Source organism: Rhinoraja longicauda, chromosome 2 (genome assembly GCF_053455715.1).
Source record: "Rhinoraja longicauda isolate Sanriku21f chromosome 2, sRhiLon1.1, whole genome shotgun sequence".
NCBI lineage: Eukaryota > Metazoa > Chordata > Chondrichthyes > Rajiformes > Arhynchobatidae > Rhinoraja > Rhinoraja longicauda.
Genome location: NC_135954.1, coordinates 8,139,916 through 8,166,785, shown reverse-complemented (window position 1 = coordinate 8,166,785; position 26,870 = coordinate 8,139,916). Strand labels below are relative to the sequence as shown.

Below are 26,870 nucleotides of genomic sequence, written 5' to 3'. Positions count from 1 at the left end.
TCACAACATCTCAGGGAATTAACCTGGTGAACCTACGCTGCAGTCCCTCAACAGCAAGGATATCCTTCCTCAAATTAGGAGGCCAAAACTGCACACAATACTCCAGGTGCGGTTTCACCAGGGCCCTGTCCAACTGCAGTGGAACCTCCTTTTATATGTTTATAGGACCTCAATGAGATATGTTTCTATAAGATCCACATGGCGTATATGGTGCCAACGGAAGGTAGGTTTGTTTGTGCGTCTACTTACCACAGCGACCCAGCCCAGAGCTGCGACACTCTCACTTACAGCCGACAGGTGGTTGAACAGCTTGCTACCACGGTTCTTCTCCCGAAAGTCCTGAATCGCCTGCATTTTATCAGACATGGGTTTGAGGAGTGCACCCATCTGATGCTGGGGAAGAGAGAATGGGACAAAACGTTACCTGGGGAAAAAAAATAAACCATTAGACTACTGAACTTACCAAATAGTGAAAGGCTTGGATAGTGGATGTGGAGAGGATGTTTCCACTAGTGGGAGAGGGCACAACCTCTGAATAAAAGGACGAACCTATGGAAAGGAGATGAGGAGGAATTTCTTTAGTCAGAGGGTGGTGAATCTGTGGAATTTATTGCCACAGATGACTGTGGAGGCCAAGTCAATGGATATTTTTAAGGTGGAGATTGACAGATTCTTGATTAGTACGGGTGTCAGGGGTTATGGAGATTCGGGTTGACAGGGAAAGACAGATCAGCCATGATTGAATGGCAGAGTAGACTTGAAGGGCTGAATGGCCTAATTCTGCTCCTAGAACTTATGAACCTGAAGTAACACCAATCCTCCCTCAAGCTCCACTGCTTTCTGTGTCTTCAACAAATCCTCGACTGCACCTATTCAATCTGAAGGGATGTGACCCAAAACGTCACCTATCCATGTTCTCCAGAGATGTTGCCTGAACCGCTGAGTTACTCCAGCACCTTGTGTCTTCTTTTGTGCAAACCGAACATCTGCAGTTCCTGGTTTCTACATTTTCCTATTCAATGCAATTTATTTCCCAATTACTTGTTGACCTTATCAAAGCTTACATTTTGCCACTTTTGGAGGATGTCTCTTTATATTAATCATAAAATGTTGAACTTACACAACGGCCAGCACTGCTGCATGGTTCAGAAAACTCCATTACCATTTGCTGATTCATTTCAATTCTTGGTGAAACAAATACAAATGAACTGCCTTGGTTGCACTAGGTACGTTGGGCATCTTTACATGAGTATTGGGGTTATTCTTTTCTTTTTTGTCAGACATTACCTATGGGTATTGTGTTTACAGGCCTGTAGTGCTGCTAGAAGCAAGAAGTTAATTGTTCCGTTGTTGGTACATATGACAATTAATTAGGGCGGCACGGTGGCGCAGCGGTAGAGTTGCTGCCTTACAGCGAATGCAGCGCCGGAAACTCAGGTTCGATCCTGACTACGGGCGCCGTCTGTACGGAGTTTGTACGTTCTCCCCGTGACCTGCGTGGGTTTTCTCCGAGATCTTCGGTTTCCTCCCACACTCCAAAGACGTACAGGTATGTAGGTTAATTGGCTGGGCAAATGTAAAAAATTGTCCCCAGTGTGTGTAGGATAGTGTTAATGTGCGGGGCAGTCTTAAAATAGCATGAAGCCGTAGAAAAGGTACAGTATGGAAACAGGTTCTTCGGCCCACTGGGTCCATGCCAACCCTCTCTGCAACCACCCAGATTCTACCACCAACCAACCCACACTCCTAAGACGTGGAGGTTTGTATGTTAATTGGCTTCAATGTCGGGAGCCCCGACCTCCCCGACGTGGCAACTCCAACAGCCTGACCGCGGGAGAAGACGGCAGGGAAGAGAAAAATACATTTTTGGCCTTCCATCACAGTGAGAAGGGACTGGAGGAGACTCACTGTGATGGATGTTTCTTTTTGTTTGGTGTTAGTTTGTGATTGTATGTGTTATTGCATTTTTATTGATTATTCTTATTGGTCTTATTGTTTAACTGCGGGTAATGTTTCATTTCACTACACATTATGTGTATGTGACAAATAAACGACTATTGACTATTGGGTAAAAATTGTAAAGCGTCCCTTGTGTGTTGGATAGCGCTAGTGCGCAGGGAATCGCTGGTCGGTGTGGACTCGGTGGGCCGAAGTCTGAAGAAGGGTCTCGACCCGACACGTCGCCCATTCCTTCTCTCCAGAAACGCTGCCTGTCCCGCTGAGTTACTCCAGCTTTTTGTGTCTCTCTTCGGGGGGCCGAAGGGCCTGTTTCCGCGTTGTATCTCTAAACTAAACTAAGTCTCAATCCAATTTAAAAGACTTGGCAAGAGTGCAATCTCGATTCATTTAAATGCATTTGATGGTGGGTGGTCATGGTGACCGACCGGGCAAACAAAACTCATCCGGCCCCCAGCCATCTCACATAAATTAACAAACATAACCTCACCACTTCAGGATCTGGATATCTCCCAGTTACAGCTGACAAAACCTTCTGCTCAAAACATCTTCTGGTGCACAGGCAACACTTCAAGGGTAAAAATAAAGCTAATTCTGCTTCTCCCCTGTCTGTTTTTGGGTCCATGTGCCTCTGCCTTATTTCACACAAATAAATGTCAACTTGTTTGCTCTCCGTTTGGGCTGGTTGCCCAGAACCAGTTTGAGAAAATGCCCAGAAACTTGTTTGGTTTTAGTTTAGTTTGGAGATTCACCGCAGAAACAGGTCCTTCGGCCCTCCGAGTCCGCGCTGACCAGCGATCACCCCGTACACAACCTCTATCCTACACACCAGGGAATAATTTGCAATTTGTGCCAGTTTTTACACTGACGCTATCCTACGCGCTAGGTACAATTTTACAACGTCACTGAAGCCAATTAACAGACAGACTTGTACATCTTTAGAGCGTGGGACGAAATTGGAGCACCCAGAGAGAAAACACATGTGGTCACGAGGAGAAGGTACAAACTCCGTACAAACAGCACCCACAGTCAGGATCAAACCTGGGTCTCGGGCGCTGTAAGGCAGCAACGCTACCACCATGCCGCCCTGTTCACGCTGCATTGTTGACATACATTCTGCAGGAGGACAAAGAATCTGATTTAAGTTACGATCATAATTTTGCTGGTGTTTGTCCCCAGTTCAAATACTAGTGGGAAAGAAAGCCAGGGGTAAAACCTGCAGCTGGCTGCGACAGAGATTGATGATGCCCCTTGCAGCTTTCAGAATGACTTGTTGCAGCTGAAATAACTGCACTGTTCCAATGACACCACTCAGAATATCTACTGCATTTGCCAGCAATGTCTTCTGACACTCTGAACTAATGTTTACTTCTTCCTGTAGGTGGTAACGGCCCAGCAGAGTGTTTATCAGTGGACTAAGACGCAAGAATTTGTTTCCTGAAAAGAAAATAACTTTTGGGTCAAGGAGCCAACGTAAATTACCATGGCAACAGTTAACTATGCAAATTTACTGTGGAGTGAAGTTGCCTTCCATTCATTCTTAAAGGGATGCTCAAATTTAGGTCTAATTAACAGCATAAAGTAGTTAGTCACAGAGTCAAACAAAGTGGAAACAGTGTAGGGATGGAACTGAGAAGAGTCTCGACCTGAAGCATCACCCATTCCTTCTCTCCAGAGATGCTGCCTGTCCCGCTGAGTTACTCCAGCACTCTTAATACCCCTTAATCGCGGCACGGTAGCGCAGCGGTAGAGTTGCTGCTTTACAGCGAATGCAGCGCCGGAGACTCAGGTTCGATCCTGACTCAGGTTCGATCCTGACTATGGGTGCTGCACTGTAAGGAGTTTGTACGTTCTCCCCGTGACCTGCGTGGGTTTTCTCCGAGATCTTCGGTTTCCTCCCACACTCCAAAGACGTACAGGTATGTAGGTTAATTGGCTGGGTAAATGTAGTGGGTGTAGGATAGTGGGTGTAGGATAGTGTTAATGTGCGGGGATCGCTGGGCGGCACGGACTTGGAGGGCCGAAAAGGCCTGTTTCCGGCTGTATATGATATGATATGATATGATAATCCAGGCACCATTCTGGTAAACCTCCTCTCCGCCCTTTCCAAAACCTCTACATCCTTTATGTTCCGCGTGAAACTCCAGCTTTTTATGTCTATCTTCGGTAATAGGTGGACATAGGCAAGGGGGGTTTTGATGGGCAGATGGTATTAGATACATTGGCTTGTTTTCTCTCGAATGCCAGAAGTTGCAGGTAGACTTGAAATAAGTACATAAAATAATGAGAGGATGGAAGAAAATGAAATACTAGAGGGCATAAGATTAAGGTGAGGAGAGCAAAGTTTAAAGGAGATGTGTGGAGCAGGTTCATTTAGATTTAGATTTAGATTTTAGATTTAGAGATACAGCACGGAAACAGGCCCTTCGGCCCACCGAGTCCACGCCACCCAGCGATCCCCGCACACTAACACTATCCTACACACACTAGGGACAATTTTTACCCAGTCAATTAACCTACATACCTGTACGTCTTTGGAGTGGGAGGAAACCGAAGATCTCGGAGAAAACCCACGCAGGTCACAGGGAGAACGTACAAACTCCGTACAGACGGCGCCCGTAGTCAGGATCAAACCCGAGTCTCCGGCGCTGCATTCGCTGTAAGGCAGCAACTCTACCGCTGCGCCACCGTGCCGCATTTACACAGAGGGTGGTGGAAATGGAGGCAGAAACTATAGAGGCATTTAAGAGGTTATTGGATAGGCACATGGATATGCAGGGAGTGGAGGGCTATGGGTCACATACTGGCAGAGGAAATTATTTTAATGGAATCAGACTCTGCACAGACAAAGGCTTGTTCCTGTGCTGTGCTGTTCTATAGGAAAAAAACCTGCAGATACTGGTTTAAATCTAAGGTAGACACATCTTCAGACTGATGGACGTTTCAGGTCGAGACCCTTCTTCGGTCTGAAGAACGGTCTCCACCCGAAACGTCACCCATTCCTTCTCTCCCGAGATGCTGCTTGACTCGTTGAGTTACTCCAGCATTTTGTGTCTACCTGTACTGTTCTATGTTCTACTCTGCGATGGCCCTGCACCATGTAAATAATATATTGCAAAGGCTACTCACTAATGCTAGAATGTCAAGAGAAATTACTACCGGAGTAGGTATGAATTTAGAAATAGGCTCTTGAACATGTATGTCATAAGGTCATGTGATAGGAGCGGAATTAGGCCATTCGGCCCATCAAGTCTACTCCGCCGTTCAATCATGGCTGATCTTTCTCTCCCTCCTAACCCCATTCTCCTGCCTTCTCCCCATAACGTCTGACACCCGTTCTAATCAAGAATCTGTCAATCTCCGCCTTAAAAATATCCACTGACTTGGCCTCCACAGCCTTCTACGGCAAATAATTCCACAGATCGATTTATTCATAAAATGCTGGAGTAACTCAGCAGGTCAGGCAGCATAATGCTGCCTGACCAGCTGAGTTACTCCAGCATTTTATGAATAAATTGATTTGTACCAGCATCTGCAGTTATTTTCTTATATATAAAGAATTCCACAGATTCACCAGCCTCTGACTAATGAAATTTCTCCTCATCGTCTTCCTAAAGTAACGCCTTTTAATAGAGGCTATGACCTCTGGTCCTAGACTCTCCCAGTAGAAAAAAATATCAAGTAGTCCTGGAAAGAATGAGTGTGTAGAGAACATGAATATCAGAAAGTGCTTTCACTGTTCCACCTCGTGAAGAATTGATTGAAGTGATTGAAAGATACAGAATGGAAACAGGCCCTTCGGCCCACCGTGCCCCTGCCGACCATCGATCGATCGCCCGTTCACTCTAGTTCTATCTTTTCCCATGTACGCATCCACTCCTTACATACCAGGGGGCAATTTACAATGGCCAATTAACCTACAAATCTGCACGTCTTTGGGATGTGGGAGGAAACCCACACAAACCCACGTGGTCACAGGGAGAACATGCAAACTTTATATGGACAGCATCTGAGATCAGGATCGAACCTGGGACTCTGGGGCTGTGAGGCAGCGGCTCTACCAACTGCACCACTGTGCCACCCAAGGCGTGGCTGAGCTATTTGCCTCTTGTGCTTGAGCAGGAGGGATCAGCGTTCACTGCTTTTACATTGAAAACTTCAACTATCCTTGTCCACCCAGGTAAAGCCTCTTTGGAATTTAGTCCAGTTTAGTTTAGTCTAGTTTAGTTTAGAGATACAGCGCGGAAACAGGCCCTTCAGCCCACTGACTCTGCGCCAACCAGCGATCACCTTGTGCAGGAGCACTATCCTACACACACTAGCGATAATTTACGCCCAACTAATCTACAAACCTGTAGGTCTTTGGAGTGTGAGGGGAAACCGGAGATCCCTGAGAAAACCCACGCGGTCACGGGTAGAACGCACAAACTCCGTAAAGACGGCACCTGTAAGGAGGATCAAACCCGCATCCCTGGTGCTGTGAGGCAGCAACTCAACCGCTGCGCCACCGTGCCGCCCCGCGTTGACATAGTACAAGATGGACACAAAATGCTGGAGTAACACAGCTGGACAGGCAGCATCTCTGGAGAGAAGGAATGGGTGACATTTCGGGCAGAGACCCTTCTTCAGACTCAACCCGAACAGTCACCCATTCCTTCTCTCCAGAGATGCTGCCTGTCCCGCTGAGTTACTCCAGCATCTTGTGTCTATCTTCGATTTAAACCAGCATCTGCAGTTCCTTCCTGCACATAGCGCAAGATGTTTTGGTCGCGCTGCTTGTTTTTCTTTTCTTCCTGTTTTATTTTTGGCACCTTCTTGTCAAGCCCCGTTTGGTCGGGCAAGAATGGGATATATTGTAAACAGCACACGGCACAGAGTGTGCAATAAACAGCGATGGAAAACGAAGTTCACAGTTATTCTGGGCTCTGCCGGCCCTTCTGCAACTGCAGTGAATTACAGCTTTCCACGGGGCAGTGTCATCCGTTGCTTTTTATGGAGATGTTCTATATATAAACAGTCGATAGTTGGGAGGTGGGAGAGGGAGGGAGGGAGGGAGGGAACACATGACTGATATAGCTGGCTACTGGTGCCAGTATGCGAGGCAGCAGCTGGACTGAGAGGATAAACAAAGTGCACCACAGGAAAATCTTTCAGATGGAATCAGTGGCTGAGGGGAATTGCACCATGTGTTTTATTTCACAGAACGTAGAGGATAGACACAAAATGCTGTAGTAACTCAGCGGGACAGGCAGCATCTCCTGATAGTCCTTGTACACCAGTCACTGAAAGTAAACGTGCAGTGAAGAAAGCTAATGGCATGTTGGCCTTCATAACGAGAGGAGTTGAGTATAGGAGCAAAGAGGTCCTTCTGCAGTTGTATAGGGCCCTGGTGAGACCACACCTGGAGTATTGTGTGCAGTTCTGGTCTCCTAATTTGAAGAAGGAGGTCCTTGCTATTGAGGCAGTGCAGCGTAGGTTCACAAGGTTAATCCCTGGGATGGAGGGACTGTCATATGAGGAAAGATTGGAAAGACTGGGCTTGTATTCACTGGAGTTTAGAAGGATGAGAGGGGATCTTATACAGGCGTATAAAATTGTAAAAGGACTGGACAAGCTAGAATCAGAAAAAATGTTCCCAATGTTGGGGGAGCTCAGAACCAGGGGCCACAGTCTAAGAATAAAGAGGAGGCCATTTAAAACTGAGGTGAGAAAAAACTTTTTCACCCAGAGTTGTGAATTTGTGGAATTCTCTGCCACAGAAGGCAGTGGAGGCCAATTCACTGGATGAATTTAAAAGAGAGTTAGATAGAGCTCTAGGGGCTAGCGGAATCAAGGGATATGGGGAGAAAGCGGGCACGGGTTACTAATTGTGGATGATCAGCCATGATCACAATGAATGGTGGTGCTGGCTTGAAGGGCCAAATGGCCTCCTCCTGCTACTATTTTCTATGTTTCTATGAATGGGTGACATTTCTGGGTCGAGAACCTTCTTCAGACCCGCAACGTCACCCATTCCTTCTCTCCAGAGATGCTGCCTGTCCCGCTGAGTTACTCCAGCATTTTGTTTCTATCTTCGGTGTAAACCAGCATCTGCAGTTCCTTCCTACGCATAGAACAGCACAGCACAGGAACGGGGCCCTCGGCCCAAAATGTTTGTGGCGAACATGATGCCAAGTTAAATTGATCTCATCTGCCTGTACATGATCCAGATCGCTATTCCCTGCACTTCCATGTGTCTACCTAAAAGCCTCTTAAACACCACTATTTTATCAGTCTCCACCACCATCCCTGGCAATGTGTTCCAGGCCCCGACCAATCTGTGTGAAAAAACCTGCCCCACAGATATTACCTCCATTAAAATTCCCCCTCTCACCTGATAGCTACGTATGCCTTCTAGTGTTGGACATTTAGACAATAGACAATAGGTGCAGGAGGAGGCCTTTCGGCCCTTCGAGCCAGCACCGCCATTCAATGTGATCATGGCTGATCATTCTCAATCAGTACCCCGTTCCTGCCTTCTCCCCATACCCCCTGACTCCGCTATCCTTAAGAGCTCTATCTAGCTCTCTCTTGAATGCATTCAGAGAATTGGCCTCCACTGCCTTCTGAGGCAGTGAATTCCACAGAATCACAACTCTCTGACTGAAAAAGATTTTCCTCATCTCAGTTCTAAATGGCCTACCCCTTATTCTTAAACTGTGGCCCCTTGTTCTGGACTCCCCCAACATTGGGAACATGTTTCCTGCCTCTAATGTGTCCAACCCCTTAATAATCTTATACGTTTCGATAAGATCTCCTCTCATCCTTCTAAATTCCAGTGTATAAAAGCCTAGTCGCTCCAGTCTTTCAACATATGATAGTCCCGCCATTCCGGGAATTAACCTAGTAAACCTACGCTGCACGCCCTCAATAGCTCATGGCTGATCTATCTCTCCCTCCTAACCCGATTCTCCTGCCTTCTCCAGAGATGCAGTCTGATCCGCTGAGTTACTCCAGCTTTTTGTACCTAAACTTTGTCAAGTCAAGTCAATTTTATTTGTGTAGCACATTTAAAAACAACCGACGTTGACCAAAGTGCTGTACATCAGTTCAGGTACTAAGAAACGAACATACAATGGCACACAAACATAACAGCACATACATAAACAGTTCACAGCGCCCCCTCAGAGGGCCTCAAACGCTAGGGAGTAGAAATAGGTTTTGAGCCTGGACTTAAAGGAGTCGATGGAGGGGGCAGTTCTGATGGGGAGATGGATGCTGTTTCACAGTCTCGGAGCTGCAACCGCAAAAGCGCGGTCACCCCTGAGCTTAAGCCTAGACCGCGGGATAGTGAGTCTGTACACTGCGTCTGTACACTGTGGACAGCTTGACTGTAATCATGTATAGTCTTTCCGCTGACTGGATAGAACGCAACAAAAAAGCTTTTCACTGTACCTCCATACAAGTGACAATGATAAGCTAAACTAAAGTATCAGTCTGCCTTGACATGGCAAGGCTGGAATCAACCAAGGAATCCAACCTCGGTTTGTGCAATCTCTTTTTGTAATTTAACCCTTGGGTTCCAAGAATTATCTTGGTAAATGTACGAGGGATGCTGTTCAAGGCCAATATATTTTTCCTGGTGAAATTTTCACTTCCATTTATAACTGCACCTCGGTACAAGTGACAATAACCTAAACTAAACTCATAAGTTCATAAGTGATAGGAGCAGAATTAGAGACATTCGGCCTATCAAATCTACTCCGCCATTCAATCATCCATGATCACATTGAATGGTGGTGCTGGTTCGAGGGGCCGAATGGCCTACTCCTGCACCTATTGTCTATTGTCATCCTTCTAAATTCCAGTGTATACAAGCCTAGTTGCTCCAGTCTTTCAACATATGATAGTCCCGCCATTCCGGGAATTAACCTAGTAAACCTACGCTGCACGCCCTCAATAGCTCATGGCTGATCTATCTCTCCCTCTCAACCCCATTCTCCCACCTTCTCCCCATAACCCCTGACACCCACACTAATCAAAAATCCATCGATCTCTGCCTTAAAAACATCCATTGACTTGGCCTTCTGTGTGTGGCAATGAATTGCACAGATTCACCACCCTCTGACTAAAGAAATTGCTCCTCATCTCCTTCCTAATTCTGAGGTTGTGACCTCTGGTCCTAGACTTTCACACTCGTGGAAACATCCTCACCACATCCGTTCCATCAAACTAGTTTGATTTACGCACTGTTTTCATGCCCGTAACCCCCCGCGTAAAACGCAAGGTGCCTGTATTTGTCTTTCTGTGGCTGTCTCTCACTCAGAGTGTTACAAAACGCAGAAAGAGCGTGCAACGTAAGCACTGAGCACAGAGAGTCAGTATCATTTACCTCCCCTCTGTGACCAATACAGTTTGCTCTGTTAGTTACATTTACCTGTATTGGTCCTTGGCACAATCAATTAAATAAACAAAACTGTAAGTTTCACATAGAGTCATAGATAGAGTCATAGAGTGACACAGTGTGGAAACAGGCCCTTCAGCCCAACTTGCCCACACCGGCTAACATGTCCCAGCTACACTAGTCCCACCTGCCTGCGTTTGGTCCATATCCCTCCAAACCTGTCCTATCCATGTACCTGTCGAACTGTTTAAACGTTGGGATAGTCCCTGCCTCAACTACCTCCTCTGGCAGCTTGTTCCCAAACACACACCACCCTTTGTGTGAAAAAGTTACCCCTTAGATTCCTATTAAATCTTTTCCCCTTCACCTTGAACCTATGTCCTCTGGTCCTCGATTCCCCCTCTCTGGGCAAGAGATTATGTTCATCTAACCGATCTATTCGTCTCATGATTTTATACACCTCCATAAGATCACCCCTCATCCTCCTGCACTCCAAGGAATAGAGACCCAGCCTACTCAACCCATAGCTCACACCCTCCGGTCCTGGCAACATCCTCGTAAATCTTCTCTGAACCCTTTCAAGATTGACAACATCTTTCCAAGAGCAATCTGTTATACATGTGTAACATCTATTATACCTTTGCCCGTTTGACCTGCGGCTTTCATTTCCATACCCTCGAGATGCCACACGCCACCAGTTTGAAACATATCCAAATAGTGCCTGGAACATTTGACGAACGTTGTTGATGAGCTGAGCGGCAGCTGTTGGGACTCTTTAATTAATTTATTGCGACATAAAATGAAAGCACCTAACATCAACAGCTCTAAAAATAACTGTGAATTATAAAGTATAGAACATAGAACAGTACAGCACGGGAACAGGCCCTTCTGCCCACAATGTCTTGTGCCAAACATGATGCCAAGACCACCTCTCATCTACAGTGCATTCAGAAAGTATTCAGACAACTTCACTTTTTCCACATTTTGCTACGTTACAGGCTTATTTTAAAATGGATTAAATTCTTCTTTTTTAATCATCAATCCATACGCAATACCCCATAATAAAAAAAGCAAAAACAGGTGTTTAGAAATTTTTGCAAAGTAATTAAAAAGAAATAACTGAAATATCACATTTACATAAGTATTCAGACACTTTACTCAATACTTTGTTGAGGCACCTTTGGCAGCGATTACAGCCTCAAGTCTTCTTGGGTATGACACTACAAGCTTGGCACACCTGTATTTGGGTAATTTCTCCCATTTTTCTCTGCAGATCCTCTCAAGCTCTGTCAGGTTGGATGGGGAGCGTCGATGCACAGCTATTTTCAGGTCCCTCCAGAGATGTTCGATCGGGTTCAAGTCTGGGCTCTGCCTGGGCCACTCAAGGGCATTCACAGACTAGACACCAAGCCACTCCTGCGTTGTCTTGGCTGTGCTTAGGGTCATTGTCCTGTTGGAAGGTGAACCTCCGCCCCGGTCTGAGGTCCAGAATGCTCTGGAGCAGGTTTTCATCAAGGATCTCTTTGTACTTTTCTCCGTTCATCTTTCCCTCGATCCTGACTAGTCTCCCAGTTCCTGCCGCTGAAAAACGTCCCCACAGCATGATGCTGCCACCACCATGCTTCACCGTAGGTATGGTATTGGCCAGGTGATGAGCGATGCTGCTTGGCATTCAGGCCAAAGAGTTCAATCTTGGTTTCATCAGACCAGAGAATCTTGTTTCTCATGGTCTGGGAGTCCTTTAGGTGCCTTTTGGCAAACTCCAAGCGAGCTGTCATGTGCCTTTTACTGAGGAGTGGCTTCGGATTGGCCACTCTACCATAAAGGCCTGATTGGTGGAGTGCTGCACATATAGTTGTCCTTCTGGAAGGTTCTCCCATCTTCACAGAGGAACTCTGGAGCTCAGTCAGAGTGACCATCGGGTTCATGGCCACCTCCCTGACCAAGACCCTTCTCCCCCGATTGCTCAGTTTGGCCGAGCGGCCAGCTCTATGAAGAGTTCTGGTGGTTCCAAAGTTCTTCCATTTAAGAATGACGGAGGCCACTGTGCTCTTCAGGACCTGCAAAGCTGCAGAAATTGTATTATACCCTTCCCCAGATCTGTATCTCGACACAATCCTATCTCAGAGGTCTACAGACAATTCCTTCGTCTTCATGGCTTGGTTTTTGCTCTGACATGCACTGTCAACTGTGGAACCTTTATAGACAGGTGTGTACCTTTCCAAATCATGTCCAGTCAATTTAATTTACCACTGGTGGACTTTAATCAAGTTGTAGAAACATCTCAAGGATAATCAATGGAAACAGGATGAACATAAGCACAATTTTGAGTGTCATAGCAAAGGGGCTGAATACTTATGTAAATGTGATATTTCAGTTATTTCTTTTTAATTACTTTACAAAAATTTCTAAACACCTGTTTTTGCTTTTTTATTATGGGGTATTGTGTGTAGATTGATGATTTAAAAAATGAATTTAATCCATTTTAAGGCTGTAACGTAGCAAAATGTGGAAAAAGTGAAGGGGTCTGAATACTTTCTGAATGCACTGTACCTGCTCAAAATCTATATCCATCCATTCCCTCCATAACCATGTGCCTATCCAAATGCCTCTTACATTTGACGGCGTTTGTGACATTGAGCCTTTATTTGGTGGAGTTTAGATGAGGGAGGACCTAGTTGAAACTTACAGAATAGTGCAAGGCTTGGATAGAGTGGATGTGGAGAGGATGTGGAAACAGGACCTTCGGCCCACCGAGTCCACACTGACCATCAATCACCTGTGTACTAGTTCTGTGTTATTCCACTTTAGCATCCGACACACTGGGGGAAATTCACAGAAGCCATTGATCCACAAACTTAATAAAAATGGAACTGCAGATGCTGGTTTATACCAAAGATAGACACAATGTCCTGGTGAGTCAGGCAGCACCTCTGAAGGAAATGGACAAGTGACGTTTCGGGTCGGGACCCTTCTTCAGACCCAGGTCATGCAGAATGTGGGCGACTCGGTGGGGCAGGGGTCGGGTGGCTACCTAGCAGCGCCAGAGACCCGGGTTCGATCCTGACTGCGGGTGCTGTCTGTACAGAGTTTGTATGTTCTCCCTGTGACCACGTGGGTTTTATCCGGGTGCTCTGGTTTCCAACCACACTCCAATGACGCACTAGTTTGTAGATTAATTGGCTGTGGTGAGTTGTAAAATTGTTCCCAGTGTGCAGGATGGTGTTAGTGTACGGGATGATCGCTGGTCGGCGCGAACTCGGTTGGCTGTTTCCACGCTATATCTTTAAAGTTAAGTAAAGTAAAAAAGTTCTTTGGCTGATCTCATTCAAGCTGGACAATCATTAATAACATGGAAAAGGTCCAAGATTAAGACATAGTACAACCACACAAAAAAAAAACAAAGCAAACCCAGCACTTTCACCTTCCCACGCCTTCAATAATTTATTCTTTTAAATGTTTATAACTGGTGGCAACTCGTTCACCCTCGAATAATGAAAGACCTGGACAGAGTGGATGTGGAGAGGATGTTTCCACGAGTGGGGGAGTCTAGGACCCGAGGTCATAGCCTCAGAATAAAAGGACGTACCTTTGGAAAGGAGATGAGGAGGAATTTCTTTAGTCAGAGGGCGATGAATCTATGGATCTACAGATGGCTGTGAAGGCCAAGTCAGTGGATATTTTTAAGGTGAAGATTGATAGATTCTTGATTAACAGAGAAACATAGACAATAGGTGCAGGAGTAGGCCATTCGGCCCTTCGAGCCAGCACAGTCATTCAATATGATCATATCATCATCATATCATATATATATACAGCCGGAAACAGGCCTTTTCGGCCCACCAAGTCCGTGCCGCCCAGCGATCCCCGTACACTAACACTATCCTTCACCCACTAGGGACAATTTTTACATTTACCCAGCCAATTAACCTACATACCTGTACGTCTTTGGAGTGTGGGAGGAAACCGAAGATCTCGGAGAAAACCCACGCAGGTCACGGGGAGAACGTACAAACTCCTTACAGTGCAGCACCCGTAGTCAGGATCGAACCTGAGTCTCCGGCGCTGCATTCGCTGTAAAGCAGCAACTCTACCGCTGCACTACCGTGCCGCCAATCATGGCTGATCATCCGTTCCTGCTTTCTCCCCATATCCATTGATTCTGTTAGCCCTGAGAGCTATATCTAACTCTCTCTTGAAAACATCCAGTGAATTGGCCTCCACTGCCTTCTGTGACAGAGAATTCCATAGATTCACAACTCTCTGGGTGAAAACGTTTTTCTTCATCTCAGTCCTAAATGGCCTACCCCTTATTCTTAAACTGTGTGACCCCTGGTTCTGGACTCCCCCAACATCAGGAACATTTTTCCTGCATCTAGGCCTGTCCAATCACTTCAGAATTTTATGTGTTTCTATAAGATCCTCTCTCATCCTTTTAAATTCCAGTTAATTTAGTACGGGTGTCAGGGGCTATGGGGAGAAGGCAGGAGAATGGGATTGAGAGCTCCAGGGGCTAGCAGAATCAAGGGATATGGGGAGAAGGCAGGCACGGGTTACTGATTGTGGATGATCAGCTATGATCACAATGAATGGTGGTGCTGGCTCGAAGGGCCAAATGGCTCCTCCTGCACCTATTTTCTATGTTTCTATGAGAGGGAAAGATAGATCAGCCATGATTGGATGGTGGAGTAAACATGATGGCCCAAATCCGCTCCTGTCACTTATGAACTAGGAACAAAACCTGTGTCTTTTTTTTGTAAACCAGCACCTGCAGTTCCTCGTGTCCTCATTCCTTAGGAGCCTTAACAAGATGGATGGATGGATGGTGAAAGGATGTTCCCTTTGGTGGGAGAATCTAGAGCCAGGCATTACTATTGAGAAACAAGAGGCCACCAGAACCAGGGGCCACAGTTTAAGAATAAGGGGTAGGCCATTTAGAACGGAGATGAGGAAAAACTTTTTCACTCAGAGAGTTGTAAATCTGTGGAATTCTCTGCCTCAGAAGGCAGTGGAGGCCAATTCTCTGAATGCTTTCAAGATAGAGCTCTTAAGGATAGCGGAGTCAGGGGGTATGGGGAGAAGGCAGGAACGGGGTACTGATTGAGAATGATCAGCCATGATCACATTGAATGGTGGTGCTGGCTCGAAGGGCTGAATGGCCTACTCCTGCACCTATTGTCTATTGCCTGCCGAATGGCCTAATTCTGCTCTTATCACCTTATGAACTGATGAACTCTATTGATGTGGTTTCGACATCGTTCTGAATCATCGACATCTCCATCACCATCTCAGGCTCCGCTCATGATGATTCTGCATTTTGTGGGGGTTTTGTTTTAGTTTAGTTTAGAGATACAGCACGGTAACAGGCCCTTCGGCCCACCGGGTCCGCGCCGACCAGCGATTCCCGCACACTAACACTATCCCCCATACACTACGGACAATCTTACACTTATAACAAGCCAAATCGCCTACAACATACCTGTACATCTTTGGGTTCAAACTCAAATGAAATTAAAAGCAATGTTTGATTAGTACGAGGTTATGGGGAGAAGGCAGGAGAATGGGGTGAGGAGGGAGAGAGAGATAGATCAGCCACGATTGAATGGCGGAGTAGGCACGATGGGCCAAATGGCTTAGTTCTGCATCCCATCACTTATGACCCCATGAACTTTTCTTTTTTAACAAAAAATTTAAAAAGGCACACTCAACCATTCTTCTCCATTGGTATTATTACAGAGTAGCCACTGCTTTGACAATGTAACAGGAAATATTCAAATCCTATCAGTCTCCAGAATGCTTTTTCTGAATGTCGACAAAGCCATTTCAGCGTTAATAACAACAAACCTATTGAATTATAACTTTGTATAAGCAAAGCAGTCGAGGCAGTAGTCAGAGAGAAACGTGCATTCATTCATGTAACATCTGACCCTTCCGTAGCCTTTTCTCTCTTCGTATGCATTACAACACACAAATCATTTTTGTCCTCCTTAAGCAGGATTTAATAGTTCAATGGTTATGTTACTGGATAATTGATCCATCGGCCTGGAGCAATCCTTTTCAAAACCCTCTCTCGGCACTTTGAGCTCATGAATTTAGTTTCAATGAAATCTGGAACCAGAAAAAGTTAGTACTTGTAAAAATGCCCAGGAAATTCTTGGTATCACAAAATGCTGGAGTAACTCAGCAGGTCAGGCAGCATCTCAGGAGAGAAGGAATGGGTGACGTTTCGGGTCGAGACCCTTTTGAAGAAGGGTCTCGATCCAAAACGTCACCCATTCCTTTTCTCCTGAGATGCTGCCTGACCTGCTGAGTTACTCCAGCATTTTGTGATTGATACCTTCGATTTGTACCAGCATCTGCAGTTATTTTCCTACAGGAAATTCTTGGATCGTTCAGGCAATCCAACTAATGTCTTTTACGGGCGGCACGGTGGCACAGCGGTAGAGTTGCTGCCTTACAGCACCTGCAGCGCCGGAGACCCGGGTTCGATCTCGACTACGGGTGCTGTCTGTACGGAGTTTGTGCTACGATCTCCCCACAACCGCATGGGTTTCCTCCAAAATCTTCGGTTTCCTCCCACACTCCAAAGACGTACAGGTTTGTAGGTTAATTGGCTTGGTAAATGGGCTTGGTATAAGTGTAAAATTGTTCCTAGTGTGTGTAGTACAGTGTTAATGTGCGGGGATTGCTGGTCTGCGCGGACTCGGTGGGACCAAGAGCCTGTTTCTCTTGTATCTCTAAACTAAACCTGTTATCCCATTTTCACAGTGGGACGCAAAACAGGCATCTGAAATTACTTCTACATTTCACGCTGCCTCAGAAAAGCAGCCAACATTATCAAATACATGTCCCACACCGGTCATTCCTTCTTCTCCCTGCTCCTGTTGGCCAAGAGGTACAGAGGCTTGAAAGTGAGCACCACCAGACTCAGGAAGAGCTTCTTCCTGAAGATAGACACCAAGTGCTGGAGTAACTCAGCAGGTCAGGCAGCATCTCTGGAGAAAAAGGATGAGTGACGTTTTGGGTCAGGACCCTTCTTAAGAAAAACAGCTTCTTCCCCTCTGTTATCAGGCTCCTGAACGGTCATTTCATAAGCTAGGGTACTGTCCGATTCACCTCTACCCCATTGCAGACATTGGACTTTGTCTTTGGAACTTGTGCGCTGCAATACTAAGAACTATATTCTTCACTCTGTGAGCCCAGCGGCGAGGCAACCCCGGGCCAGCGGCGAGGCGAGTCGGGGCCAGCGGCGAGGCGAGTCCGGGCCAGCGGCGAGACGAGTCGGGGCCAGCGGCGAGACGAGTCGGGGCCAGCGGCGAGGCGAGTCGGGGCCAGCGGTGAGGCGAGTCAGGGCCAGCGGCGAGGCGAGTCTGGGCCAGTGGTGTGAGGCGAGTCGGGGCCAGCGGCGAGGCGAGGCGCGTCTGGGCCAGCGGCGAGGCGAGTCTGGGCCAGTGGTGTGAGGCGAGTCAGGGCCAGCGGTGAGGCGAGTCAGGGCCAGCGGTGAGGCGAGTCTGGGCCAGTGGTGTGAGGCGAGTCGGGGCCAGCGGCGAGGCGAGGCGAGTCGGGGCCAGCGGTGAGGCGAGTCGGGGCCAGCGGCGAGGCGAGTCTGGGCCAGTGGTGTGAGGCGAGTCGGGGCCAGCGGTGAGACGAGTCGGGGCCAGCGGCGAGGCGAGGCGAGTCGGGGCCAGCGGCGAGGCGAGTCTGGGCCAGTGGTGTGAGGCGAGTCGGGGCCAGCGGCGAGGCGAGTCTGGGCCAGTGGTGCGAGGCGAGTCGGGGCCAGCGGCGAGGCGAGTCGGGGCCAGCGGCGAGGCGAGTCGGGGCCAGCGGCGAGGCGAGTCAGGGCCAGCGCAGAGGCGAGTCGGGCCCAGCGGTGTGAGGTGAGCGGCGGGGCGAGGCGAGCGGCGAGGTATGTGTTTAGCGGAAAAATGTGAGGTGAATTCGGAATGGCGGAAATGAAATAAGAAAGCGGAAACTTTCCGCCAAATTCGGAAGGGTTGGGGGATCTGTAGATGTGTAGCTACGAACCTCATGTTGTAGAAAATCGTGTCCTGAAAATGATTGTGTCAATGGAGAAAGGGAGTTAAAGACAGTAGAATGTCAGACTCGCAATCATTTTTTTCTCCCCTGACAGGCCGTTAAAAAAATAAAGGTATTTTTAATAGCTGTAAGTTTATTTTCGTCACTGCAAGCTAAAAATACTACAGTCTGCATGTTACATGGAATATCATTATACAAGTGTCATCAGAAGCAATCATTTGTCATCTTCAATAGCCTCCCGCAGTGGATCTGACAGAGTATGTTCTTAAGAAAGCACACAGTCTTTCTTTCAAGAGAGGATGTTTATGAGGATGTTGTCAGGACTAGAGGGTCCGAGCTAGAGGCAGAGGTTTAGGCTGGGATTCTATTCCTTGGAGCGCAGGAGGATGAGGGGTGATCTTCTAAAGGTGATCCACAATCAGTAACCCGTGCCTGCCCTTCTCTCTATAACTAGAGATATGGGAAGGTGCAGAACAAAGCAGAGCCTGCCCCGATGACTAAGCAAGTGTGGAACCCACAATGGTCCATTGTTGGCTAAGGAAGAGGTGATAACGAAGGGATACAAACAGTGAAATTAGCAAGAAAACACAGAGAGAGAGAGAGAGAGAGAGAGAGAGAGAGAGAGGAGAGAGAGAGAGAGAGAGAGAGAGAGAGAGAGAGAGAGAGAGAGAGAGAGAGAGAGAGATGAGAGAGAGAGAAGAGAGAGAGAGAGAGAGAGAGAGAGAGAGAGAGAGAGAGAGAGAGAGAGAGAGAGAGAGAGAGAGAGAGAGAGAGAGAGAGAGAGAGAGAGAAAGAGAGAGAGAAAGAGAGAGAAAGAGGAGAGAAAGAGAGAGAAAGAGAGAGAAAGAGGGGAAAGCAACTTGAAGTGAGAGAATTGTCTGTGGAATTCTCTGCCAGAGGGCAGTGGAGGCCAAATCACTGGATGAATTTAAGAGGGAGTTAGATAGAGCTCTGGGGGCTAGTGGAATCAAGGGATATGGGGGGAAGTTGGGCACAGGTTACTGATTGTGGATGATCAGCCATGATCACAATGAATGGCGGTGCTGACTCGAAGGGCCGAATGGCCTCCCCCTGCACCTATTTTCTATGTTTCTAAGTCAACATTCATGCCGCTGGGCGTAAGCTGCCCAAGCAAAACATCCCTGTTCTAAGTGTAGGAAAGAACTGCAGATGCTGGTTTAAGCTGAAGATAAATACAAAGGGCTGGAGTAACTCAACGGGTCAGGCAGCATTTCTGGAGAAAAGGCGTGGGGATTGAGCCCCAGTCTAAGGAAGGGCTTCCTCTGACCCGAAATGTCACCTATTCTTTGTCTCCAGAGATGCTGCCTGACTGGCTGAGTTACTCCAGCACCTCTCTGTCAATCCCTGTTCAATTTTCTATTACACAGGGGAAACTTCACCAAATGCATTGAAATGGCATCGCCCTGCATCTAAACTCAGCTGCCTAACACAGACCTAAACACCATCCGATCTTCAAGTCATTTGTGGAGTTCATCACATGTTTTAGCAGGTGCGGGAACCAGCGCGGGGGGTCAAGGCATAGATTTCGGGAGGTGGAAGCTAGCAGTCACATTGCAGCTTGGAGGAGCGTTCACTAATTTCACAAACACGTGTGGGATAAAACACCAAGCATTTTCAGTACTTAATGTAATTCATGTGTCATTTGTTGCTTAGTGGTGGCACCCAGGCCTCTGAAGCAGAAGGCTGTGGGGTCAGGGCATGCTCCACATACTTCAGTGCATAATCCCGGCTGGCATTTAGTGCAGTAGTCAGGGAGGCGTTGCTGTCCTTCAGTTGAGACGTTATACAAAGGGTCTGCCTGCCCACGGGTGAAAGATTAGCTGCAGCCGCTGAAACACATTTGACAGTGCACAGCAAGACAGCTGTCTGCAGCTTTGCAGTCTCTTTCCTGTCAGTCAGCGGCACTAACTGAACCATCCTACCCACAACCAGAGAGCAGTGCTGAACTACTATCTACCTCATTGGTGGTACCCTCGGACTACCCTTGATCGGACTTTGTTGGCTTCACCTTGCACTAAACGTTATTCCTTTATCATGTATCTATACACTGTAAAATGGCTCGATTGTAATCATGTATTGTCTTTCCGCTGACTGGTTAGCACGCAACAAAGGCTTTTCACTGTACCTCGGTACACGTGACAACGAACTAAACTGTAAGTGTAACTCAATAGACAATAGGTGCAGGAGGAGGCCATTCAGCGCTTCAAGCCCAGCACCACCATTCAATGTGATCATGGCTGATCATTCTCAATCAGTACCCGTTCCTGCCTTCTCCCATACCCCTGACTCCGCTATCCTTAAGAGCTCTATCTAGCTCTCTCTTGGATGCATTCAGAGAATTGGCCTCCACTGCCTTCTGAGGCAGAGAATTCCACAGATTCACAACTCTCTGACTGAAAAAGTTTTTCCTCATCTCCGTTCTAAATGGCCTACCCTTTATTCTTAAACTGTGGCCCCTGGTTCTGGACTCCCCCAACATTGGGAACATGTTTCCTGCCTCTAACGTGTCCAACCCCTTAATAATCTTATACGTTTCGATAAGATCCCCTCTCATCCTTCTAAATTCCAGTGTATACAAGCCTAGTCGCTCCAGTCTTTCAACATATGACAGTCCCCGCCATTCCGTGAATTAACCTAGTAAAACCTACGCTGCACGCCATAGCAAGAATATCCGTCCTCAAATTTGGAGACCAAATTTGGAGACTCAAAGCAACTTTTTTACACAACTGTGCTTGTAATATTCTATCACAGGACTTATCTCAAGAATTAAATTCTTTGAGGGGGGGGGGGGGGGGGGGGGGGTTAGTTTCAGTTTAGAGTCGCATGTACCGAGGTACAGTGAAAGGCTTTTGTTGCATGCTGTGACAATATCCATGAAATTCATGCATATGAGCTGCACTCATTCTCACACATGCTGATATGCGTAAATTACATGGATATTGTCACACGTGCTGACCAGTCAGCAGAAAGACTGTTGGAGCTGTACGGTAGACAATAGACAATAGGTGCAAGAGTAGGCCATTCGGCCCTTCGAGCCAGCAGCGCCATTCAATGTGATCATGGCTGATCATTCTCAATCAGTACCCCGTTCCTGCCTTCTCCCCATACCCCCTGACTCCGCTATCCTTAAGAGCTCTATCTAGCTCTCTCTAGAATGCATTCAGAGAATTGGCCTCCATGCCTTCTGAGGCAGAGAATTCCCCAGATTTACAACTCTTTGACTGAAAAGGTTTTTCCTCATCGTTCTAAATGGCCTACCCCTTATTATTAAACTGTGGCCCCTGGTTCTGGACTCCCCCAACATTGGGAACATGTTTCCTGCCTCTAACGTGTCCAAACCCCTTAATAATCTTATATGTTTCGATAAAATCCCCTCTCATCCTTCTAAATTCCAGTGTATACTAGTCGCTCCAGTCTTTCAACATACGACAGTCCCGCCATTCCGGGAGTGGTTTAGTAACACGATGGCTGAAGAACAAAAGGGATTACAAAGAGCAGCGAACACTGCCCGGTACTGACCCATGAAAGGGATCTACAGGAGTCACTACCTCAAAAAGGCAGCCAGCATCATCAGAGACCCACAAAATCCTGGCCACCCTCTCGTTTCACCCCTTCCATCGGAGGGAAGGTACAGGAGCCTGAAAACTAATGTCCAGGTTCAGAAGCAGCTTCTTCCCTACAACAATCAGGCTAATGAACACTACAAAGAACAAACTAAAGTATGAACTAAGGACTGACACAAAATGATGGAGTAACTCAGAGGGACAGGCAGCATCACTGGAGAGAAGGAATGGGTGACGTTTTGGGCCGAGACCCTTCTTCGGACTGAAAGTCATGGTAAAGAGAAACGAGAGATATAGACGATGATGTGGAGAAATATTGAACAAATGAATGAAGGATATGCAAAAAAAGTAACAATGAGAAAGGAACAGGCCATTGTTAGCTGTTTGCTAGGTGAGATCGAGAAGCTGGTGTGACTTGGGTGGGGGAGGGATAGAGAGAGAGGGAATGCAGGGGTTACTTGAAGTTAGAGAAATCAATATTCATACCACTGGCCTTTATGCTGCTCAAGCGAAATATGAGGCGGTGTTCCTCTAATTTGCATTTAGTCTCACTCTGACAATGGAGGAGGCCTACGACAGAAAGGTCTGTGTGGGAATGGGAAGGAGAATTAAAGTGTTTAGCCACCGGGAGATCAGTTAGGTTCAAGCGGACTGAGTGAAGGCGTTCAGCGAAACGATTGCCCAGTCTACGTTTGGTCTCTCCGATGTACAAGAGTCCACACATCTTGAACAACGGGTACAGTAGATTGTGGACAGTGGACTGCCTTGGTTGCACTAAGATTTTGGGGCATTTTCGCACTAGTAGAATTACGAACATGCTTGGTTGAACTAGGGACTTTAGGCCTTTGTTTTTGGTTTGCACTAACATTGCTCTTTTTAAAAATGCCTTCTGCCTATTTTATTATGTCACTGTGTTTACAGATCGGTTATGCTGCTGCAATTAAGAATTTCACTGTTCCATTTCGGTACATATGACAATTAAAGACTCTTGACTCTCGAGAAACTGTTGGAAGGGATAAGGGACTGGGTGGTTTCCATGGTGATCTCGGCAGTATCTATTCAACCAGCATCACTAGAATAAACTAACTTGCCATTATCTCGCTACTTGCGTAACCTTGCTGTTGGCAAACTAGTTGCTGCACTTGTGTAGGAAAGAACTGCAGATGCTGGTTTAAATCGAAGGTAGACACAAAATGCTGGAGTAATTCAGCGGGACAGGTGGCATAGAAACATAGAAAATAGGTGCAGGAGGAGGCCGTTTGGCCCTTCGAGCCAGCACTGCCATTCAGTGTGATCATGGCTGATCATCCACAATCAGTAACCTGTGCCTGCCTTCTCCCCATATCCTTTGATTTCACTAGCCCCCAGAGCTCTATCTAACTCTCTTAAATCCATCCAGTGAATTGGACTCCACTGTGGCAGAGAATTCCACAAAATTAACAACTCTCTGGGTGAAAACGTTTCTTCTCACCTCAATTTTAAATGGCCTCCCCTTTATTCTAAGACTGTGTCCCCTGGTTCTGGACTCCCCCAACATTAGAAACATTTTTCCTGCATCTAGCTTGTCCAGTCCTTTTATGATTTTATACGTCTCTACAAGATCCCCTCTCATCCTTCTAAACTGCATGTGAATATAAGCCAAGCCTTTCCAATCTTTCCTCATATGACAGTCCCTCCATCCCAGGGATTAACCTCATGAACCTATGCTGCACTGCCTCAATAGCATCTCTGGAGAGAAAGAATGGGTGACGTTTCGGATCGAGACCCTTCTTCAGACTGAAGGTGTCTACCTAGTGGCTGCACTTCCTATATATTACAGGGCATTTATGGATAGGTGACGTTTCGGCTCAGGACCCTGCTTCAGACTGATTACAAAACTAACAAGTAGTTTACATGTTGCTGTACCCACTAAAAAGCACAAAATTAAACACACAGCAATCATTGTGACTATCGTCAATGGTCAGACCGCACGCGGCCTATAGCGGAGGTGGACACCACGGCTACGTTTGGCCTAGTCAACCTTGCAACGTCGCCATGACAACGGGCCTTCATGGTCAGGCTAAGATCCCTGCACTTACAACAACTGGGACTTGAAAATGGCGCCAAACTGGCGACTCTGTATACTGTCTCAGTGTACTACTGCTGTATGCTTGCACTGTGTCTGAGATGCTTATCTAAGATGTATCTGAGTGCTTATGTCTAGTGATACTTGTACTGAGCTGCATACAAAAATGAACTTAACTGTACCTCTGTACATTGGAATTGGCCTCCTCTGCCACAGAAGGCAGTGGAGGCCAATTCACTGCATGTTTTCAAGAGAGAGACTTAGCTCTTAGGGCTAACGGAATCAAGGGATATGGGGAAAAAGCAGGAACGGGGTACTGATTTTGGATGATCAGCCATGATCATATTGAATGGCAGTGCTGGCTCGAAGAGCCGAATGGCCTACTCCTGCACCTATTTTCTACGTTTCTACATGTGACTTATAGAGTGCCACACCATGTTGTAAACTACCCGAGCGGAACACGAGGTGCTATTACTGCTGTCATTATCCATTCTGTTGTTGAGCTTTTCAACAGCCCGTTATGTCAATGACATTTGACGGCCAGAGTGTATCAGTTTCAAGGCAGAGTTAAATTGACCTTCACAGGAGTGAGTGGTTGTGGAACTTCATAGAACACATGCAGTTACCTACCTCTAGGGGCTGCTGGTGCTTACAGGCCATCATCAGGAAGTTTCTCTGGGCATCAAATGCTGCCTTAAATATCTCTGCCTGTTGGAGGAACAGAAAAAAGTACCCATCAGGCAAAGGACAAAATGAAACAGGTAAACAGTTGAGTCTATTGTCACATGTACCGAGGTACAGTGAAAAGCTTTTGTTGTGTGCTAACCAGATAATACATGACTACAATCAAGCCATTCACAGTGCTCAGATACATGATAAGGGAATCACGTTTAGTGCAAGGTAAAGCCAGCAAAGTCCGACCTAAGATAGTCTGAGGGTCACCAATGCGGCAGATAGTAGTTCAGCACTGCTCTCTGGTTGTGGTAGGATGATTCAGTTGCCTGATAACAGCAGGGAAGAAACTGTCCATGAATTTGGAGATGCGCGTTTTAAAACTTTTTATATCTGATGCCCGACGGGAGAGGGGAGAAGAGGGAGTGGCCAGGGTGCGACTTGTCCTTGATTATGCTGCTGGCCTTGCCGAGGCAGCGCAAGGTAACCCCATTCTCCTGCCTTCTCCCCATAACCCCTGACATCCATACTAATCAAGAATCTATCCATCTCCGCCTTAAAAATATCCATCGATTTGGCCCCCACAACCTTCTGTGGCAATGAATTCCACAGATTCACCACCCACCGACTAAAGAAATTTCTCCTCATCTCCTTCCGAAAGGAACGTCCTTTAATACTGAGGCTGTGGCTTCTGCTCGTAGACTCTCCCATTCTGGTCCTAAACATTGTCTCCACATCCCCTCTATCCAGGCCTTTCACTATTCGATAAATTTCAATGGGGCCCCCCCTCATCCTTCTAAACTCTAGCGAGTACAGGCCCAGTGCCATCAAACATTCATCGTATGTTAACCCACTCATTCCTGGGATCATCCTCGTAAACCTCTTCTGGACCCCCTCCAATGCCAGCACATCCTCCCTCAGATAAGGGGGCCCAAAATTGCTCAGAATACTGCACCACACTAGTGCCTGCGTTTGGCGGAACTAGTGTAGATGGGACATGCTTTCGTCAGTGTGGGCAAGTTGGGCCGAAGGACCTGTTTCCACACTCTATGACTATCACCAATTGCCAGAAAATCTGTGGTTAAAAAAAAATCACGGATCAATTTCTTCCCCTATGAACATTAACCAATGCAGTTGTCCCACCAGTTCATTTCAACAAACTTAATGCCACTGTGCATCTGTCTCTGGCATATTATTCCTGACGAACCCCAGATGAACAAAGTTACACCAAATACCACATAGTGCAGGGAGATTAGAAAAGGCTACACAGACAGCTGGGAATGTGAAACCTCATCCTTCATACTTACACCTTTCAGCACCTATATCCCAAAAGAAAAAGGCAATTTTTATTTGGGCGGCACAGTGGCGCAGCGGTAGAGTTGCTGCCTTACACCTCCCCTGGCGGGGACCCGGGTTCGATCCTGACCACGGGTGCTTGTCTGTACGGAGTTTGTACTTTCTCCCTGTGACCCCGTGGGTTTTCTCCAGGAGCTCCTGTGGCTTTCCTCTCACATTCCAAAGATGTACAGGTTTGTAGGTTAAATGGCTTCGGTAAGAATTGTAAATTGTCCCCACGTGTTGGCGTAGGGAGGTGATCGTTGGTCGACGTGGACTTGGTGGGCCGAAGGGCCCGTTTCCACGTTGTATCTTTAAACTAAATTGAACTAAAAATTTACATTCAACGCTAAAGCCATTTGCATTTTGTCAGTGCATTAGAGGAAACGTCACCCTGATCATACCAGCGTTGACTTTTCAGAAACAATACTGCACAATAACACTCAGTACACATTTGGGAATCAGTGAAAAGGCAACTCAATATTTTTCCTGCAAATGATTCAATGACACTTTATTGACACATGTACTGAGGTACAGTGAAATTCTTTGTTTTGCACTCAACCTGGTAAAATCACGTAGCAGACCTCACCTAGGCAGTACACAAGAGGCACCACGTTTTGGCACCGACAAAGTTACGAAAGTCTGTCTAAATAAACAATAGACAATAGGTGCAGGAGTAGGACATATGGCCCTTCGAGCCAACTATTCACTGTGATCACGGCTGATCATCCACAATCAGTACCCCGTTCCTGCCTTCTCCCCATATCGCTTGACTCCGCCATTTTTAAGAGCTCTATCTAACTCTCTCTTGAAGGCATCCAGAGAATCAGCCTCCACT

General features: G+C 46.8%; 1 protein-coding gene across 2 annotated transcripts in view; it reads right to left on the bottom strand.

The window, feature by feature from the left end:
- Window positions 1-26,870, bottom strand: part of cap2 (cyclase associated actin cytoskeleton regulatory protein 2) — a 142,547-nt gene that overhangs the window by 60,116 nt on the left and 55,561 nt on the right. For both annotated transcript variants that reach the window (XM_078414714.1, XM_078414724.1), the window contains 2 exons: window positions 24,656-24,733; window positions 250-393 (listed from right to left, as the gene is read on the bottom strand). In XM_078414714.1, the coding sequence (XP_078270840.1) occupies window positions 250-393; window positions 24,656-24,733 (222 nt within the window). The remainder of the gene's footprint in view (window positions 1-249; window positions 394-24,655; window positions 24,734-26,870) is intronic.